Source organism: Gopherus flavomarginatus, chromosome 2 (genome assembly GCF_025201925.1).
Source record: "Gopherus flavomarginatus isolate rGopFla2 chromosome 2, rGopFla2.mat.asm, whole genome shotgun sequence".
Lineage (NCBI taxonomy): Eukaryota > Metazoa > Chordata > Testudines > Testudinidae > Gopherus > Gopherus flavomarginatus.
The window spans coordinates 126,733,954-126,753,393 of NC_066618.1; the positions used below are offsets into that span (position 1 = coordinate 126,733,954).

Sequence of the window (19,440 nt, forward strand, 5' to 3'; positions counted from 1 at the left end):
GTTGGTTTGCAAATGGCTTATACGTTTAGAAAATGAGAACAAAATAACTTTATTAAATGTTTCTGGTTCAAAGAAACAGAGGTTTGGAAAGATTAGATTTTTATTGATAAATGTCAGCAAACATCAATTTCACCATATACACACAAATCAATAAAAACATTTCCATTGATAATCAAAATTTGCATGTAAGCAAAGTAAGAAAAGGCTTGATACAAATGGAATAGCAAATGGATAGTAAAACATATTTATTGTCTTAAGGATATTTACTTTGTATATCTTGATGTGATGTTGAAAATTTGTGTTTTAACTGTTTAAAGCTTTAATTTTTTGAATATATACAACACGTTTATTTAAAATCAATTTCTGTAACACTTTTACATTACTGAAGTAGTGTAACCATTATATCTAAATTATTTACAGAGTAGTGGACTTTTTGCTGAAAGCAATCATGAGAACAATGTGGCTTGCTGGAGGATTCCATTGGATAAATGTAAAGGGCAGACAGGCTTTACCAGCAGAAGCAGCAATATTAACTCTGGCTCCACATTCCTCATACTTCGATGCCATTCCTGTGACCATGACTATGGCTTCCATTGTGATGAAGGCAGAAAGCAAAGATATTCCTGTATGGGGAAGTAAGTTCAGTTAGTCAACATTTTATTTTCCAAGTAAGATTAAAAATAAAGTCCTAGAAATGTCATGACTGCATATTAAATTTGGCAGAGCGGGGATGGACCGTAAGCAAAGCAACAAAGTTAAGTTAGAACAAGTGATGAAGTGAAATTTTACAGAACTGTTTTGATTTTTAAATGAGTTAACTGAAAAGTATGACATGGTTGTTCCAAAAGGTAAATGACTGTAGGAAGCAAAACCAAATAATTCCACAGATTCCAGAGGTAAGTCACAACATCCTGAGGGCAGAGTAAGGACTGTAAGAGTAGAGAGAGAGACAACTATTTAAAGTTCTGATATTTAGGGACACTGTAGAACAAGTCCACAAGTCCCAGAATTCCTGTCCTGATTTTTCCACTTGGGGAAGCTGGTCTCGTGAAAGGAAAAGACCCAGATGGAATGGAGGGACACATTTCTTCTGATTGAGATAGAGGAGGCTGATTGTCCCTCCTGCACCAAGGAGGTGGTTCTAGGCAATGAGGTTACAGTTTGAGATGGAGGTATACTGAAGTGGCTTTGGGTTGGTCATTAGAAACATAGATGGTTCTGAGATACCACTTACTTAGCTATCTTGCAAACAGCTAAACAAACTTCTAGTAAGTGTGGGAAGACGCTTGTGGTTGTGGTACATATTGATGACATAAGAAGGTGTAAGAGAGAGGTTGTGGAAGCTGAATTCAGATTGTTAGGAAGATTTAGGGTCAGAGGTCAATGGTTAGAAACATTTCAGAGAAAGCTACTAGTTTCATGGATGGATCAGCTGGACAGAGCTCAGCATCTCAATGTACGGATATAAAGAGCTATAGAAAGAATGGGTTTAAATTAGACACTGGATGGGGAACACTTTGGCTTAGAGAGAGCCTAGACAAATGAGATGAATTCCACCTTAATCAAGAGGAACCAGACTATTGACAGACATGAATAATAAAGTTTTGGGGACTTGGTTAAACTAGAAGTTGGAGCAGAACTGACAAGTATTGAGCAATCAAATCTCATGAAGACATCTGTTAGAGAAGTCAGTGATATGGATGTGTATCTGTATCAAGTAAAGGATAGGCCAGAGAACTACAACAGAACAGGAAATGTCAAGATCACAGAGCTAAATTCTGTTAAGTCAACTCAGAATATAAAGAGTTTTGTAGAAGTAGACATATGGTTAAAAACAAAAATCTACAAATTTCTGAATACAAATGAATGAAGCCTAAAAGCAAAAATAGTGTCTGAAAGTGGAAGAGGACCTTGCTATAATAGTGATTACTGAAATGTGGTTAAATGACAAAAATCGGTGGGATATAATGTCTGCCTAAATTCCGCAAAGGAAGTCTAGATTGTGTTGAGTGTGAGAGAGTAACTCTATCTAAAAGATTACATAGTGAGAGAAGTTCTAAGGAGAGGTGATCATGAAGTTGAATCTGTAGGGATACAGAGATTGCAGATAAAATTCAAATTTGACAGATACAAAGTAATGCACACTGAGTAATTCAAATCATTTCCTCTATAAACTTCACTGGGTTCTCAATTATCTGTATTGACTTAAGAAAAAGACTTGGAGTGAAATCCTGCACCTGTTGAAGTAAAAGGCTAAATTCCCATTGACTTCCCCAGGGCCAGAATTTAATACTTGAGGGTTATTATAGACAGGTCCACGAACACCTCTGCTCAATGTCCAGCAGTTGTCAAAAATCGCTAATGCTAGAATATATAAGAAATTGGATGGAAAAATATGGAAAGCATTATACCATCGTGTAAATTAATGGTACATTCTTATTTAGAATACTGCATTCAGTTCTTGTCACCCCCATCTTCACAACAACAGATTTGGAGGGTGTTCGGACATGGGCAATACGACTGATTAGAAACATGGAAAAGAGAGAAAAGATTGGAACTGTTCACTTTATTATGTGCCACCTATTCATCTCCTCTCTAGTGAATAGTAAAAAAGGAGTTTGATCAGTAACATAGTCACCTTTTATGGTAATGAAAGGTTAAGGAATGTTCAGTAAAATTGAAAGGTAGCAAATTCAAAACTGGTAAAAAGAAATACAACATCTACCATGTCATTAAAGGGACTAAGAGCTTAACAGGATTTAAAAAAGGATTAGACATTTATATGAATAACAAGAATGGCCAATGTTACAATAGCAAGTATTTGAAAAATAAATAAGAGCTTTGAACGGGATGTAAATCCTCAAATTACAGGGTATAAACTTACTTCTAACCTTTAGGCTTTAGGAGGAAACTTGCCCTGTAGAGTTGCTTCTTCTGAAGGATACTGGAGTAAATGAAGCTACTGGTCTGATTCAGAATGGAAATTCCTGTGTTATTATCTATATTCTTACTTTGGATATGCTTCATATTGGAGTTATGTTGTTTATGATCCACCAAAACTGAGTCCCCTATATTTTTTGGATTGCAGAGTTGATTCTCAGAGATTTTTTTTAATAATCTAAGTACATTACTTTGAAACTAATGAATATGTTGAAAGTCTTAATTATGTGTATTTTATCAGTGCTGTGACCTAGAAATAATTTAGTCTGAAATTTTGTTTTTGGATTCTTATGGCTTTGTAGTATGGGATTTTTAAGAGTAGTTTTATTGCAAACAAATGTCTAGCTTTTATAATTTCGTTGATACTTCACAACTCTGCAGAGCAGTAAGAAGTTATAGATGACTGTCTTAGGAAGGGTGGTCCCCAAATATCTCTGGCTCTGAGTAACCGAATTTTACATAATTGGTAACACCAAAATCAAGTGGTTAACTGTGAAGAATTTCAATTTAAGTATTCCTACTCTTAGGAGGACTTGAACTTCTCACATCCATGGCCAGAATCCTGTGGCAAGCAGTGTATGCTCTGTGCAGAGCTGAATATTGTGTGATACAAAGAAATGTAGCACCATTTCCATCTCATACCTTTAGACCAGTATGTGAGGCTTCAACCTTTTATCATTATGGCTGCTTTTAGGCTGGGCACGTTGCTGTAAAATAGGATGTAGGAGGCATTTTTGGAGAAAAGTAGATAAACAAGTTATCTTTCGTAATTTGAATGTGCTGAAACTGAAAAAAAAATGTTTACCAGGATGAAGTTTGAACATTTCACTTTCTAAATTGGAGATCAAAATTTAAATACAATTTGAAAAATTAGTACATTTCTATGGTTTTTATTCCACTACATATAGTTATTATGTATTCCACACATTGTTTAGACAAGCATAATTTAACAGTTCCTACGTATGCCAACACACTCCTTGCATTTACAGGCTGCAGTCTATGCCAGTGTGGTTTTTTCTGCAGCTACAGCATTGTGATATGCACTTTTTGACATATTCACAGGTGGTAATTTCTGTACAGCTGTCAGGTATTGGCTGCATTGACATAAGCTTGGGTATCAGTTCTCCACTGTGTTTGGTCCAACCCATATTCTCCAGTGGGATTGTTGCATTTGCCTGCCTCCAGACCATGGCTTGAAAGTGAGCTCTTTGGATGTAATAGCATGGTGCATATCTAGCTGGGAACATAGCATCTGGTGATAGATACTTGGAGAAGAATATCACCCATGCTTTGTCACAGTTCTTCCTCATCAGCAAATCTTTTGCTGAAATGGGAAGGATGATCTACAGAATGAACCAAGTTCCTTAAAGTCCCTGTTTCTCCATGAATATTGTCAAAGCCATTTTCTTGCTGTGCCCAGCAATATGGGAAACTGTATCACAGCCTATCGGTACATGGAAGAGAGTATTGTTCCTTTGTCTGCTTCACAAAATACAGGCAGGAGCTTCATTCAAACAGTATGCACAAGAATGTGCACCAAAAAACCCAAACACAACTTGCTGCAAGGCATTTTGTCAGTGTGCCACTAACAGAAGAACATCAGTTTCTTGCGCTGACACGATGACACAATCAATATCTATATGCATACAAAGCAACAAAGAGTTCTGTGGCACCTTATAGAGTAACCAATATATTGGAGCATAAGCTTTCGTGGGTGAATGCCCATTCGTTAGATACATGTGACTGACGAAGTGGGTATTCACCCACGAAAGCTTATACTCCAATACATCTGTTAGTCTGTGAGGTGCCATAGGACTCTTAGTCTGGATCTGTAAAAAGCAACAAACACAGCTACCCCTCTGATATAGGCATACAGTGCAGTGCAGTCCTGGTGTCTGCCTCTTCATGGTCAGCTTTGTAACTCACTTGTGTCCACAGTTGGGTTTGATTTAACTGAACTGTCTTCTTTGAACCCTCCGGACATGAAAATTGTTTTGGTATGTGGCGCATTGGTATGTGGGTAGGAGTTTCTCAGAGATGAAAGAAGCCAGATCAGCTTTAATTTTGAGATGGGTCAAGTGGTCTGGTGAGCAGTTGAGTGGAACAGATTTGTCTTCAATCATAGAAGCTTCTGTTGCATCATTCCTTTAATAGAATCCTGTCTGTACCTGTCAAAGGTATAGTCCTGCTGAAATGCTGTCCAGAATGATGAACTCACTCAACAAAAATGTTTGCAGGGTCTCCAATGATTGTATATTGAAGAGGTTTTTCTAGTGCCACTTCATGTGCTTGGCTAACCATCACCAGAGAGAATTTACTGTCAAGAGTTATCTCACAAGGAGAAGGATGTCTCTGGTTAAAATGTCTATCATAACAGGCTTATTTCTAACTTTAGACACTTGTTTACCACAGCAAGAGTAAATTGAACTACCATTAGCTCAGGACACAATTTTTTGAGCAAATCCACTGTCATTATAGGCAGTAACTATGCACTTAATATCAGAAGATCAGCCTTTATTGTGTCCACCTTGTCTTTGCTTTTCATTTCCTTTCCAGCTGCATAGAGGGAGGAAGATGTCAGAGCCCTTGTCCTTTTCAGTGGGTCATGGAATTTGGTATGGGCACTTGCTTCCTATGGTGTTATGAGCCTTTCCTGAACAAAAATATTAAGGGCATGTTTACACTACAAAATTAGGTCGATTTTATAGAAGTCTATCTTTAGCATCCGATTTTATACAGTTGATCGTGCATGTCCCCACTAAGCGCCTTAGGTTGGCAGAGTGTGTCCTCAATACTGTGGCTAGCATCGACTCATGGAGTGGTGCACTGTGAGTAGCTATCCCACAGTCCTCTTAGCCCATTAGAATTCTGAGTTAAGCCCTCAATGCCTGATGGGGCAAAAACATTGTCATGGGTGGTTTTGGGTACATGTCATCAGTCTCCATTCCCCCCTCCCTCCTTGAAAGCAATGGCAAACAATCACTTTGTGCCTTTTTCCCTGGGTTATCCATGCACTGTACACTGTTTTTGTGAGCATTGCAAACACCCCATGCATTATCCTGCAGTATGTGCAGAGTCTAGCTAGGAGCCGCCAGCATGAGGAAGATTGTGAGGAGGACATGGACACAGACGTTCCTGAAAGCACAGGATGTGGCATTTGGGATATCATGGCAGTATTAGGGCATGTTGATACAGTGGAATGCCGATTCTGGGCCCGGCAAACAAGCACAGACTGGTGGGACCGCATAATGTTGCCGGTATGGAATGATTCCCACTGGCTGCGAAACTTTCACATGTGTAAGGACACTTTCATGGAACTGTGTGAGTTGCTTTCTCCTGTTCTGAAGTGCAGGAATACCAAGATGAGACCTGCCCTGACAGTTGAGAAGCGAGTGGCGATAGCCCTGTGAAGCTTGCAATGCCTGACTGCTCCTGGTCAACTGGGAATCAATTCAGAGTGGGCAAATCTACTGTGGCGGCTGCTGTGATCCAAGTAGCCAGGGCAATCAATAATCTTCTGCTAAGAAGTGTAGCGACTCTGGGAAATGTGCAGGGCATAGTGCTTTGCTGCAATGGGGTTCCCTAACTGTGGTGGGGCAATAGACAGACCGCATGTCCCTATCTTGGCACCGGACCACCTTGCCAAAGAGTACATAAACCGCAGGGGGTACTTCTTAATGGTGTTGCAAGCACTGGTAGATCATTAGGGCCATTTCACTGATGGCTGTTCGGAAAGCTGCAAGAAGGGACTTTCTTCCCAGACTGGAAAATTACCACTGGGGATGTTGAAATGCCTATAGTTATCCTTGGGGACCCAGCCTACCCCTTGCTCTCATGGCTCATGAAGCCGCACACAAGCAGCCTGGACAGCAGTAAGGAGCAGTTCAACTGTAGGCTGAGCAAGTGCAGAATGGTGGTAGAATGTGCCTTTGCGTGTTTAAAAGGGTGCTGGTTCAGTTTGCTGTGTAGGTTAAACCTCAGCGAAAGCAATATTCCCATTGTTATTGCTGCTTGCTGTGTATTCCATAATATCTGTGAGAGTAAGGGGGAGATGTTTATGGCAGGGTGGGAGGTTGAGGCAGATCGCCTGGCGGCCAATTTTGAACAGCCAGACACCAGGGCAATTAGAAGAGCCCACTGAGGCGCACTGTGCATCAGAAATGCTTTGAAAAACAGTTTCATGACTGACCAGTCTGTGGTGTGACAGTTGTGTGTGTTTGTCCTTGATGCAAAGCCGCCCCCTTTGGTGAACGTACTTCCCTGTAAGGCAATCCCCTTCCCTCCTTCGACCACAGCTGGCACAGGAAATAAAGTTCCTATTGTTCTGAATCAATTCATTCTTTATTTATTAAAAAAAACTTCATCACTGGCAATGCTGACTAGTCAAAAGAAGCCCTGGTGTACAAAGGGTTTGATAACAGGGTGGGGTCGGGGAGGAGGGAAGGACAAGGCCATATTGCTTATTGTAGCCACACTACAAATGACAGCCTTCTGTTGCTTGGACCATCCCCTGGAGTTGAGTGGCAGGGTGCGTGGAGCCCCTGCCCCCACATTCTTGGGTGTCTGGGTGACGAGGATATGGAACTTGGTGAGGAGGGCAGGTGGTTGCACAGTGGCTGCAGTGGGGGTCTGTAGTCTAGTTGCCTTTCCTGCAGTTCCACCAGATGCCTCATCATGTCCGTTTGTTCCCTCTTTAGCCCCAGCATCTCCTCCTGAGTGTTACGATCATACTCACTGTAAGCTTTCCTGGCCTCTGCCGCCAAATGCCTCTATGCATTCAGCTGTGCCCTATCAGTGCAGGAGGATTGCATGAGCTCTGAAAACATTATTGCGAGTGTGGTTTTTTCCGCCTTCTAATCTGCGATAACCTCAGGGATGGAGTTGATGCGGGGAGCATAGAAACATTTGTAGCTGCAGGGGGAAAAAAGGGAGAATAGACGTTAAAGAAGATCAAAAGGGAGACTTCCACAGTGAATCAAGCAATTCACAGCAGACAGCACCTGTGTTTTAGGTACAAGGTCGCATATTGCCTTTTATATTGAGCGTCTGCTGGTATGGTGACACATGGCTGGGCCACAGAAATTGGTTTGCCGGCAGCCATGGTAAGCAAAAGGGTACGTGGGGTTAGCTTCTTCCGTGTTCATAACACATGGAAATCTTTTCAAACTGCAGCGCCCTCCTTTCCCATAGCAACCAATGCCGGTTGTGTTCGCCGTTTAAAAGGAGGGGGCTGTGGTTGCCATTTAAAAAGAAGGGCTGCGGTTTTGGAGTGGATATACAAAACACCTCTCCCTCCCAGCATGGCTGTTTTCCGGGATGATCCCTTTTAGCAAAGCACAAACAGCCCAGAATGCTCGGGATCTAGTGTGTCAGGGATCACTAAACACAGGGGATTACTGTTCCCTTACAAAACTTCCCCTATTTCAGTCAGGTGGCCATGAATGATATCTCTATCCTGAGGCTGACACAAAAGGTAAAGGCCAAATGTTGTATGAATGTGACCAAAACCCAGGACCATTTGCTGCCATACTTTGTGCTGCAGTGATTCCAGACCACTTGCTACTGGCATGGCATGGTAAAGTGTCCTACTGTGGAGGATGAAATAAGGCAGCCCTCCGTAGAAACCTTCTGCAAAGGCTTTCAGAGTACCTCCAGGAGAGCTTCATGGAAATGACCCTAGAGGATTCCTGCTCCATCCTCAGACACGTAAACAGCCTTTTCCATTAGCTATACTGGCTGTGAATGCATCTCAATTGTTCAAGGCAAATCAAACATTAAACACAATTGCTTATAAATGTGCACTCACAAGAGGTGTCTTCTCCGCCATGAGGGTCCGGGAGCAATAGGCCCTGTGAGGGTATTGGCTCCAGGTTGAGGAAAAGGTCCTTGCTGTCGGGGAGAATGGATTCTCTGCTTGCCTGCTGCACATTCTCTTCCTCCTCCTCATCCACAAAATCCTCATTCATGTTGCCTGAGGCTGCCATCTTGCAGGTGTCCAGGGAGAGTGTTGGGAGTACTGATAAGGCCCCCCCTAGAATTGCATGCAGCTGATCATAGAATTGGCATGTCTGGGGCTCTGACCTGGAGCGACCATTTGCCTCCTTTGTCTTTTAGTAGGCTTGCCTGAGCTCCTTAATTTTCACGCGGCACTGCTGTGCATCCCTGGTATAGCCTCTCTCCACCATGCCCTGTGCAATTTTGGCATATATATCAGCATTTCTTCTGCTGGATTGGAGTTCTGCCTGCACAGATTCGTTTCCCCATACAGCAGTCAGATCCAGTGTCTCCTGTTTGCTCCATGCTGGAGCTCGTTTGTGATTCTGAGACTGCATGGTCACCTGTTCTGCTGAGCTCGCCACGCTGACCAAACAGGAAATTAAATTCCAAATTTCTCAGTGCTTTTCCTATGTACCTGACTAGTGCATCGGAGTTGAAAGTGCTGTCCAGAGCGGTCACATTGCAGCACTCTGGGATAGCTCCTGGAGGCCAATACCATCGAATTGCCCAGTGCTGCGTCTACACTACCCTAAATTCGACCCAGGAAGGTCAATTTTAGTGGTACTCCCCTCATCAGGAAGGAATACAGCGGTCGATTTTAAGAGCCCTTTAGGTCAGCGGAATGGGGTTGGTTGTGTAGACGCATTCATTATAAAATCGACCTAATGCGGCTAAGTTCGACCTAACTTTGTAGTGTAGACCAGGCCTCAGTTACTCCTGGTCAAATATTTCCTCATTCAGGAGAGCTTTGTGGGTCACTTTTGTAGCCAAATCTTTCATTGTAATGTTTTGCAGTGCTTTGGAGGCTGGCTCACTAGTGAATCATTTGAATTTTTGAAGTGTCATTAGCTCTTTATTTTCTTCAACATGATCACCTTGCTAGTGTTGATTCATTGTACGTCATTTGAAGATCAGGTCCAAGACCGAACGATTTGCTGGTTTGGTTTGCAATTTGGGTACATAGACTATAGGAGAGAGCCCATCTGCTGAGTGCTGAGGCCATACTTCCAATACCTTTAATTTCTTCTCCCCTTTTATCAGTGGCATTGAGGCATTCTTGAGAGTGATCCAGATCTACCTGAGAAGAAGATGCGATGGAATTTGACAGGCACTAATAATGTTTGTCTCTGAAACAGGTTGATCACATAAGAAAATGAACTCATAAGCATCATCAAGATGTAAAACAAGTTTTTCTTTGAAGGTTGCCATATGACTTACAGATGAATTTGAGACCTTTCCACCAGACCTTTCTCCATCATTTGAGACCTTTCTCCATCATTTGAGAGAAAACAATAATGAATACATGCCTGTGAAAGTTCCAGAACACGGCCTTTTTCTGCTCAATGCTTTAACTCATTTCTATGCCAGACCATTGCCAAGTCAGTTCCAGTATGAGGGGGTTTGATGCTTAGTTTTTATTACTTTTCTCAAGAAATGCTTATAGCAGTTGGGTGATATTTCCCTTCTGAGGTTATAAGGTCACTTAGACCAGCTATATATAGACTGAGTTCATGTTCGTACTCTGCTGCCTCAAGTATTTGTTTTTTCATTTTGAACATTGTGTAACAGGGTCAGGCCAAGTGGCTACAAGAGAGTGGTTGAAGGTACAAAATTAGCTCCAGGTTAAGCAGTTACCTTTTCCTTGGGTAAGATAACAGGGACTATTCCAGAACGCTCAGGAACTTTCTAGAACTAATTAAGGCAGGCAGGCTAATTAGGACACTTGTAGCCAATTGGGAAGTTACTAGAATTAAGGTTAATCAGGACACCTGGTATAAAAAGGCTCTCACTCCAGTTAGTGAGGTGTGTGTAATGTGCTGGGAGTGAGAGGACGTGCTGCTGGAGGACTGAGGAGTACAAGTGTTATCAGACACCAGGAGGAAGGGCCTGTGGTAAGGACAAAGAAGGTGTTGGGAGGAGGCCATGGGGAAGTAGCCCAGGGAATTGTAGCTGTCATGCAGCTGTTCCAGAAGGCACAGCTTCAGTCCACAGGGCCCTGAGCTGGAACCCGGGATAGAGGGCAGGCCTGGGTTCCCCCCAAAACCTCCCAACTCCTGATCCAACATGGGAAGATCTCTGAGGCTAGCAAAATCCACCAATAAGCGCAGGACCCACCAAGGTAGAGGAGGAACTTTATCACAATTGTTACAGGAAGAAGTTTTTGTTTGAAACTTCTATCCTGACAGAAAATTCAAAGACTCCAGTTCATTGGGGGGCCCTTATTCTGAAGCACTGTTGAGGTTTTGGTGATTGTAACACAAAATTAGATTTGCAGTTCACCCTTACTGGTTGATGAAGTAGCTTCAACAGATTTATGAAGTCTGCTAGTTTTACCTTTATCTGTTTATATTGATAAATGTCTGCATTCAGATGGAAAAGCTGTTTGGAGTCTGTCAATTGAATTCTTTTTTTAGAAATCCCTGACTTCATCTTGCATTGGCTGCATCTTGTATTGTAGCCAATACCTGTTCATTAGAAGCAGAAATTATACCCTTTTCTTATTGTTGGCAAATAATGCAGTGTCCATAAGATAAATGTTGAGGGATACTTCAGGTACAAGATTGTATCCATGTTTGATCTTTATATTTATTTTCTTCATCAGGTATTCTAGTTAATAACTACCACATGAATATTGAATACATAATAAATATTTGCTAGTATGTATCTTATGCCATGCCATGCTATAAGTATCCAAATCAATACTCAACTCATTTACACTGTAAGCAAAAGCTGGTTAGGTTAGATTAGTGTTTCGGCTAATGATTAGCTAATAATAATTTATATTTTTGAAAGAGGAGAACTTATGGAAATAACTATATCATACTGTGTGGTATATGATTCTTTGTGTAATCCCTATTAGTGCATTTAACTCCCTCATGTATCAAAAATACTTGAAAAGTACTTTGTTTACTTAGTCGCAAATGTCATTTTTACTACAAAATTCAAGTGCATATCATCACGTGACTAGAAGTAGTAGAGAGTATGATCTTCAGCAGATAGCATTCCCTGCATTTTCTGATAGTACAGTATTTCAAATTGGGAATGTATTCCATATTTAGTATCTTTTACTTTGTTTATTTTTTTAAGTTACAAATGGTAACCATTTTTCTTTTTTGTTTTTACTTATCTTAAAGTTCAAAATTCAGTTTCGTAAACATTATTTTCAGATTCAGCCCTCGGTTTTAGGACTAGTTATTTATTTAGTTAACATTCTTCTTTAGTTCTCCTCTTCCCCAACTTTACCTATTGGCAACTAAATACTTCCTCTCCACCATCTGGGGCTACTTATGCCTTTGGTGCTGAGGCAAAATCTCTAGACTCTGAGTCCTGTCTATCCTTCTGTGATGCTTCTGTGCCCCTGAATGATGAACACATCAAGTGCTTTCCTTGTTGATAAAAACCATAGCACAGATCAGTGCTCCATCTGCCAGTCCTCAGAAAGGACATAGATCCAGGGATATTAGCCTCCATCTTTTCCTGTTGGAGCACTCACTGGGAGCAACAGAGTCTACAGTGAGTGAGTCGCAAACAGAAGAGGGACTGTGCCCCTGTGAGCTGGGACTCTGATCACCCTGAGCCACTGCTATCAGTGATTTGGATGTGGCTCGAACATCTGCCTTTCCGGACACCTCTAAGGTCAGCAGTGGCCCCCAGTACTGCCTTGAGCTTTTCTAGCTAGGGCAAAAAGGAGCACAGCTCCAAAACTGGCTCCAGGCATCAGTCTCCCTCTCTGACATAGATTGAAAAAAAAAATTGGTCACCTGGTCCATGACTCTTCTAAAGTCACACCTTCCAAATCAGTCACCAGCCTGGCTCTACAATCACTCCTGAGACCTCCCTTACTGAGTGTGCCCATAGCTATGTTGCCACTAACCATATCAAGGGAAACTGTCCCACCATTAACCATATCCAGGGAAGCTCTCCTGCTTCAGTACTGATTTCCTCTGTGCCAGTCTTGGTATTGCAACCATTGATACCAGTCATAGTGGTACCAACCACATTTTCAATATCAGTGGTTCTTCTAAGTAGGCAACAAGAAACCTAAATCTAGCACCAATTATGATACCAAAACCTGCAATACCATTTTAGTGCCCCCTAATCCTAGAGCACCAGTAACACCAGGGAAGTCTGACTCTTCCTCCCCCTCAGCTCGTTAGGGAGCCATCATCTGAACCCATCCCTTGTTCATCCTCACAGGATCAAGACTTAGATCTCATTCACTGGCTAGACTCCCAAGCACAACTAAGCCATCTGATCCAACATGGGTGACAGGAATAGAGGCCCAAGAGGATGAAGGAGAGGGAAGTGTTGACTACCAAGAGGAAGATGTCCTTCTAATCCACCTGCAATTCCCTCACTATTGCCTCCTCCATTCTGGAGGATACTGGAACTCCAACTATCCTTTCCCCTCCAGATGACTTGAAATTCTTCCAAGATCACCTGAGCGATAGTGCTGACACTTTGGATATACATCTCAAAGTTGTCTAAGATGATGACAGTTTTTGATTACCTTCATTCTTCTGCAGCTGGCAGACTAGCTATGCCAATCAATGGTGGGTTTGAGCCTGTCAAGGCAAACCCATCCTGTATATCTCTCACAACTAAGACCATGTCTATACTGCTGCAATTGATGCTCGCTCCCATCAACTCTGGTTCTCCAGATGCCCAAGAAGAGAAGCGTCTCCTGTCGAGACAGCATGGTGTAGACACCTTGGCTAGTTGACCTAAGCTACGTTGACTTCAGCTACATTATTCACGTAACTGAAGTAGCATAACTTAGGTTGACTTACTGCAGTAATGTAGACAAAGCCTCAGAGAGCTGATCAGCCTTACCAGCCCTTCCCCCACCCCCTCACCCAAAAGGCTTCAAATATTTCTACATGAACTGAGCCCTGTGCTGTTAGGTCTTTGCAGTACATGAGAGAGCTCAACAGCTCCCAGGTCTCAAAATCAAATTGTTGGACAAGACCCCAAAAGGCTGTAACTCTGGCTGAAAGATCTGTTCTTCCACCAGTCTCCAAATGCACATAGTAAATTATCAGGTGCTTCTAGTGAAATGTGACTACCTCCAGTGGGATAAAGTGTCTGAGTTTCTGGACAAGCTGTGAGGCGAAAGAAGAACTGGAGGCTAATTTGTCAGGACAGCTTCCCTTCTATCATGGCATAGCACAGGCAGACTACCTCAGTTACCATGATTTCAATACTCTGGCATTTCTAAAGAAGTCTAGATAATAGAAGACCTGACCTTTAAGGAACTATTCCACAGCAGGACTGATAAGGCTGTCCATACTCTGACTCCAGAACCACTCTTTTGTCTTTGGGCATCTATATCTTATCTCTAAAACAAAGACATACAAGTGTCAAGTGCTCTTCAGACAGCTTGCTTCTCTTAACAATAACAGAAGACATTTGGCCTTCTTGAACAACGAGGCCTTTTCAAGAAGTTCAGCTTCCATTGGTACTATCCACATGACATCATCCAGGCATCAGGTTTGATGTCTTTTGACCTGTACCAGTTCTTGTGGATCCATATACTTTCCTCCCCTGATTTTGGCAATAACCTTGCCTTTCTTTTGGCAGCATGGGCTGGAATCACCATGGACTGGATCCTGGAGATAATTGACAAAGACTGTTCTGTGCGATTCCATCTCTACATACTCCCCCACCCACTTCCTCATTCCTTTTCAGGGATCCTTCTCATGAGACGACATTAAGAAAAGTGGACTCCCTATTGCAATTTGAGCAGTAGAAGAGTTGTCGCAGGAGGTCTTTTTTCCCTTATTTTCTCATCTCGAAAAGGTCTATGCCCCATTCTAAATCTGAGTAGACAAAACAGATTAATCCACCACAAGTTCAGAATGGTGACCTCAGTCTCAATTATTCCCTCCGAGGACCCCCAAAATTGGTTTGTGACACTCGACCTTGAGGACACCTATTTTTACCTGGCAATTCATGCAGCACACAGGAAATACTTGCATTCAGTAGTAGAGAAACAACCACTATCTGTATACATTTCTACCCTTTGGTCTGTCCACAGCACTAAAGGGGTTCGCCAAACAAATGATACTAATGGTTACTCACTTATGACATTCAAGGCATTGATATACTCCTCCTGACAATTAGCTAATGTGAGGAAAATCCTCTTGTGACACTGTGTCTCCAAGTAGTACCCTGGAACCTCCATATTCACTGCTGTGATATGACTATGATATGTTTTGTGCAAAGTTTGCCTTGTGAGATATCATTTTTTAAGTCTTGATCTGTTGAACAATAATATCTGGTTGCATTTTATGCACTATTGTATGCACAGTTATGCAGTATTTCTATATGTGTTACTGAAATATGTTGTGAGGTTGGGAATACTCACAACCAGCCTTCCAATTGCAAAAGAGGAGGGCTCAGATAGCGTTAATGGCCCATCGAGAAAACAATCCACTATCCCAGAGGCTCCTTAGAGAAGGCACATACACAATGGAGACTGCTTGAATAATGGGGACTCACTGACCCCCATGTCACAGCAAGGATCTTTCAAGCAGCTGGAAGAAGGTATAAAAAGAGAAAGTGATATCATCACTTGGCCTCTCTACCTCCCTCCCCTCTCCCCGAAACCCCATCTCAATACCTGGAAGAATGTCTGGAGGAAAAAGACTTTGAACTGGGGAGGAATGGTCCCAGCTTGGAAAGGGAGTTCAGTCTGTGTACTGAGGAACAATAACCTGCTTGTACCATCTGTTAGGGTGAGACATTGTTTGATTTAAATCTTGCTTAGTATGTAAAGTTAGAATTAGACTGTGAATTTATTTTTGTTTCTTGGGTAACCAACTTTGATCTCTATGCCTGCTAGTTATAATCACTTAATCTATCTCTTTGTTAATAAATCTGTTTTATAATTTACCTAAAACTGTGTTTTTGTGGAAGTGCTTGGGAAATCTCATATCAGATTACAAAGGCTGGTGCATGTCCACTTTCCTATGAAGACGAGGCAAACTAAGGGTATGTCTTGACTACCAGCTGGATCAGTGGGCAGTGATCGATCCAGCGGGGATCGATTTATCACATCTAATCTAGACACGATAAATCAGTCCCCGAGCACTCTCATGCCGACTCCTGTACTCCAGCGCTGTGAGAGGCTCAGGCATAGTTGACAAGGGAGCGGCAGCAGTCGACTCACTGTGGTGAAGACACCATGGTAAGTCAATCTAATTACATCGACTTCAGCTACGTTATTCATGTAGCTGAAGTTGTGTAACTTAGATCGATTTCCCCCCACAGTGTACACCATGCCTAAGTAATCAACATACACTGGTCTGGCTTCTGATCAGTGCACGACAGTACAGTTTGGGGGTGCAGGGCTGGGGAGTTGGTGGTGGTGGGGGAATTGGCTTGAGGATCTCTATTGATGGTTCATAAGTGGCTGCAAGATCATTCACGTGACACAGTTGGGTGTGTCCCTGCCTGTGGATGTCTGTGTAAGTGCAGTGCTTGTAGCTTGACATCAGCATCACAGTGTGAGAGGCAGCCCAGGTTGGTGGAACAGAGGGCTTAGTGGTCCCACAGTCCAGATGTACCCTGGGGACCCCTTCACAGATCACTTATGAATATGTTGAACAGCACAGGTCCCAGTACAGAGCCTTAGGGGACCCCACTGTTTACCTCTATTCTGAAAACTAGCCATTTATTTCTATCATTTGTTTCCCATCTTTTAACCAGTTACTGATCCATGAAATCACCTTCCTTTTTATCCGATGATTGCTTTGCTTGCTTAAGAGCCTTTGGTCTGGGACTTTGTCAAAGGCTTTCTGGAAGTCCAAGTATACTATGTCCACTGGATCACCCTTGTCCACATGCTTATTGACTCCCTCAAAGAAAAGACAACCGCAAGGATTAAGCATTAAGAATAGCTTTGTTGAGGTCTAGCTTAAAGGTTACAAGCAAGAGAAAAAAACACCTGGGGTTAGCACAGAGGAATCCACAAGCCGTAAAGAAATAAACCTAATCACGTCTTCCTAGATATTTCTTGATCTACTTACAAATCTGGGGTTTTAAATAAGTAGTTTCTAGGTATGATACTGAAGATTTTTCATACCTGGCCCAAAGCTTCTTACAGCATAACTGCAGCCCTGTATGCCTCTTCCCAGAGAACAACCATAGACAGACAAAAGGGGAGTTGTTTTTCAATTTGAAAAAGGTTTAGTGTTCCCATTGGCTCTTTTGGCCTGGTGTCCACTCACTTCCTTTTACCTATGCATTGCAGTGAGACTTTTTAACCCTTTACAAGTAGAGCAATTACAGAACAGTCACCAAGAGCGGTTTTATAGCTGCTGGCTGGCTGGGTGACCATAAAAGGGAACTACTCCTTCGCTCCCTTCATTTGTCACAGATGTGCTATGCTTTTCCTTTCTACCAAAAGACACAAGATCTGCTTAAGTGCAAACTGGTGGCTATATTGCAGGAAGAGATATATTATCTGGAAGTGCAAGTTTTCAACACTGTGTAACCTCTGAGAACTTGGACAAGCATTTTCAGAAATGCTTGCTGCAGACTTCACAAGGGGAAGTCATAAGAGCAGAAGGGACCACCAGATCATCAAGTGTGACCTCCTGTATAGCACAGGCCACCACCAGCACAGTAAACCCAACAACTGAAATTAGACCAAAATATTTCAGCACACAGGATACTAGGCTGTTATGTGCCACAGACAGAGAATAGGACGAACCAAGGAACCTAGATATGAGTCAACAGTATGCCCTTGTTGCCAAGAAGGCTAACAACATTTTGGGCTGTATAAGTAGGGGCATTGCACCCAGATCGAGGGACGTGATCATTCCCCTCTATTCGGCATTGGTGAGGCCTCATCTGGAGTACTGTCCAGGTTTGGGCAATGATTAGGGGGCTGGAGCACATGACTTATGAGGAGAGGCTGAGGGAACTGGGATTGTGTAATCTCCAGGAGAGGAGAATGAGGGGGGATTTGATAGCTGCTTTCAACTACCTGAAAGGGGGTTCCAAAGCGAATGGATCTAGACTGTTCATAGTGGTATCAAATGATAGAACAAGGAATAATGGTCTCAAGTTGCAGTGGTGGAGGTTTAGGTTGGATATTAGGAAAAACTTTTTCACTAGAGGGTGGTGAAGCACTGGACTGGGTTACCTAGGGAGGTGGTGGAATCTCCTTCCTTACAGATTTTTAAGATCAGGCTTTATGAAGCCCTGGCTGGGATGATTTAGTTGGGGGTTGGTCCTGCTTTGAGCGTGGGGTTGGACTAGATGACCTTCTGAGGTCCCTTCCAACCCTGAGATTCTGTGATTTGAAGGTGCACCAGTGTCTAGGGCAGGGGTAGGCGACCTGTGGCACTGGTGCTGCCTTCGGCACGCGAGCTGATTTTCAGTGGCACTCACGCTGTCCAGGTCCTGGCCGCCAGTCCAGGGGCCTATGCATTTTAATTTAATTTTAAATGAAGCTTCTTAAACATTTTAAAAACCTTATTTACTTTACATACAACAAGAGTTTAGTTATATATTATAGACTTATAGAAAGAGACCTTCTAAAAATGTTAAAATGTATTACTGGCACGCAAAACCTTAAATTAGAGTGAATAAATGAAGATTCGGCATACCACGTCTGAAAGGTTGCCGACCCCTGGTCTAGGGCCCCCGCAATGGCAGGGAAATGATTAAGTGAGAGATTCTCAGATAATCTTAGCAAGTGATCCATCACCATGTGCTGCAGAGGAAGGCGAAAATGCCCCAAGCTCGCTGCCAGTCTAACTTGGAAGAAGATTCAGTTATAAGGCAACTGGAAGGAGTACATGTGTGACTATATGTAAGCACAAGGGGAAAGAGCCAAGAGTCATTCAGTCTGGCTGGGAATACCAACTGTTACCAATTATTCAGCAATTACTGGAGTGTGTGTATATGGAGAACAGAACATACCAGCTACAGTGACGTGGTTGATAGCTGCTTGCTTCACAAAAACTCCTATCAAGAGAGGTACTTCAGCCATCCTAAGAAGATAAGCAATTATCAGTGATGACTAGTTAGCATGGAGAGAGAATTCAGAAAGGACGACAGGATGTTATGCCGACTCACTGGAATGAAAGTATGAGCTGTAATTGCAAGATTGAATGGGATTATGAAGTCATCTGGCAAGTCTCCACTGGTGTTGATACACATTGGAATCATGTCATCACATGGAACTTGACACACTAGAGAAGATTTCAAAGATCTTGGAAGAGCAAAGATCCTAGAATATCAGGGTTGGAAGGGACCTCAGGAGGTCATCTAGTCCACCCCTCTGCTGAAAGCAAGACCAATCCCCAGACAGATTTTTGCGCCAGATCCCTAAATGGCCCCCTCCAAGGATTGAACTCACAACCCTGGGTTTAGCAGGCCAATGCTCAAACCACTGAGCTATCCCTCCACTTTTAAGGTCATCTTATTGAAGAGCCTTCCAATCTCATGAGAGCGAAGGCAGAAAATATTGGAGGCAAACCATTGGCTGCG

The 19,440-nt window shown here is 42.5% G+C and overlaps 1 protein-coding gene across 5 annotated transcripts in view; it reads left to right on the forward strand.

Annotated features, from left to right (window-relative positions):
• LPCAT1 (lysophosphatidylcholine acyltransferase 1) overlaps nucleotides 1-19,440 on the forward strand; it is a 205,533-nt gene that overhangs the window by 49,154 nt on the left and 136,939 nt on the right. For all 5 annotated transcript variants that reach the window (XM_050938231.1, XM_050938227.1, XM_050938226.1 and 2 more), the window contains exon 3: nucleotides 421-635. In XM_050938231.1, coding sequence (XP_050794188.1) covers nucleotides 421-635 — 215 coding nt within the window. The remainder of the gene's footprint in view (nucleotides 1-420; nucleotides 636-19,440) is intronic.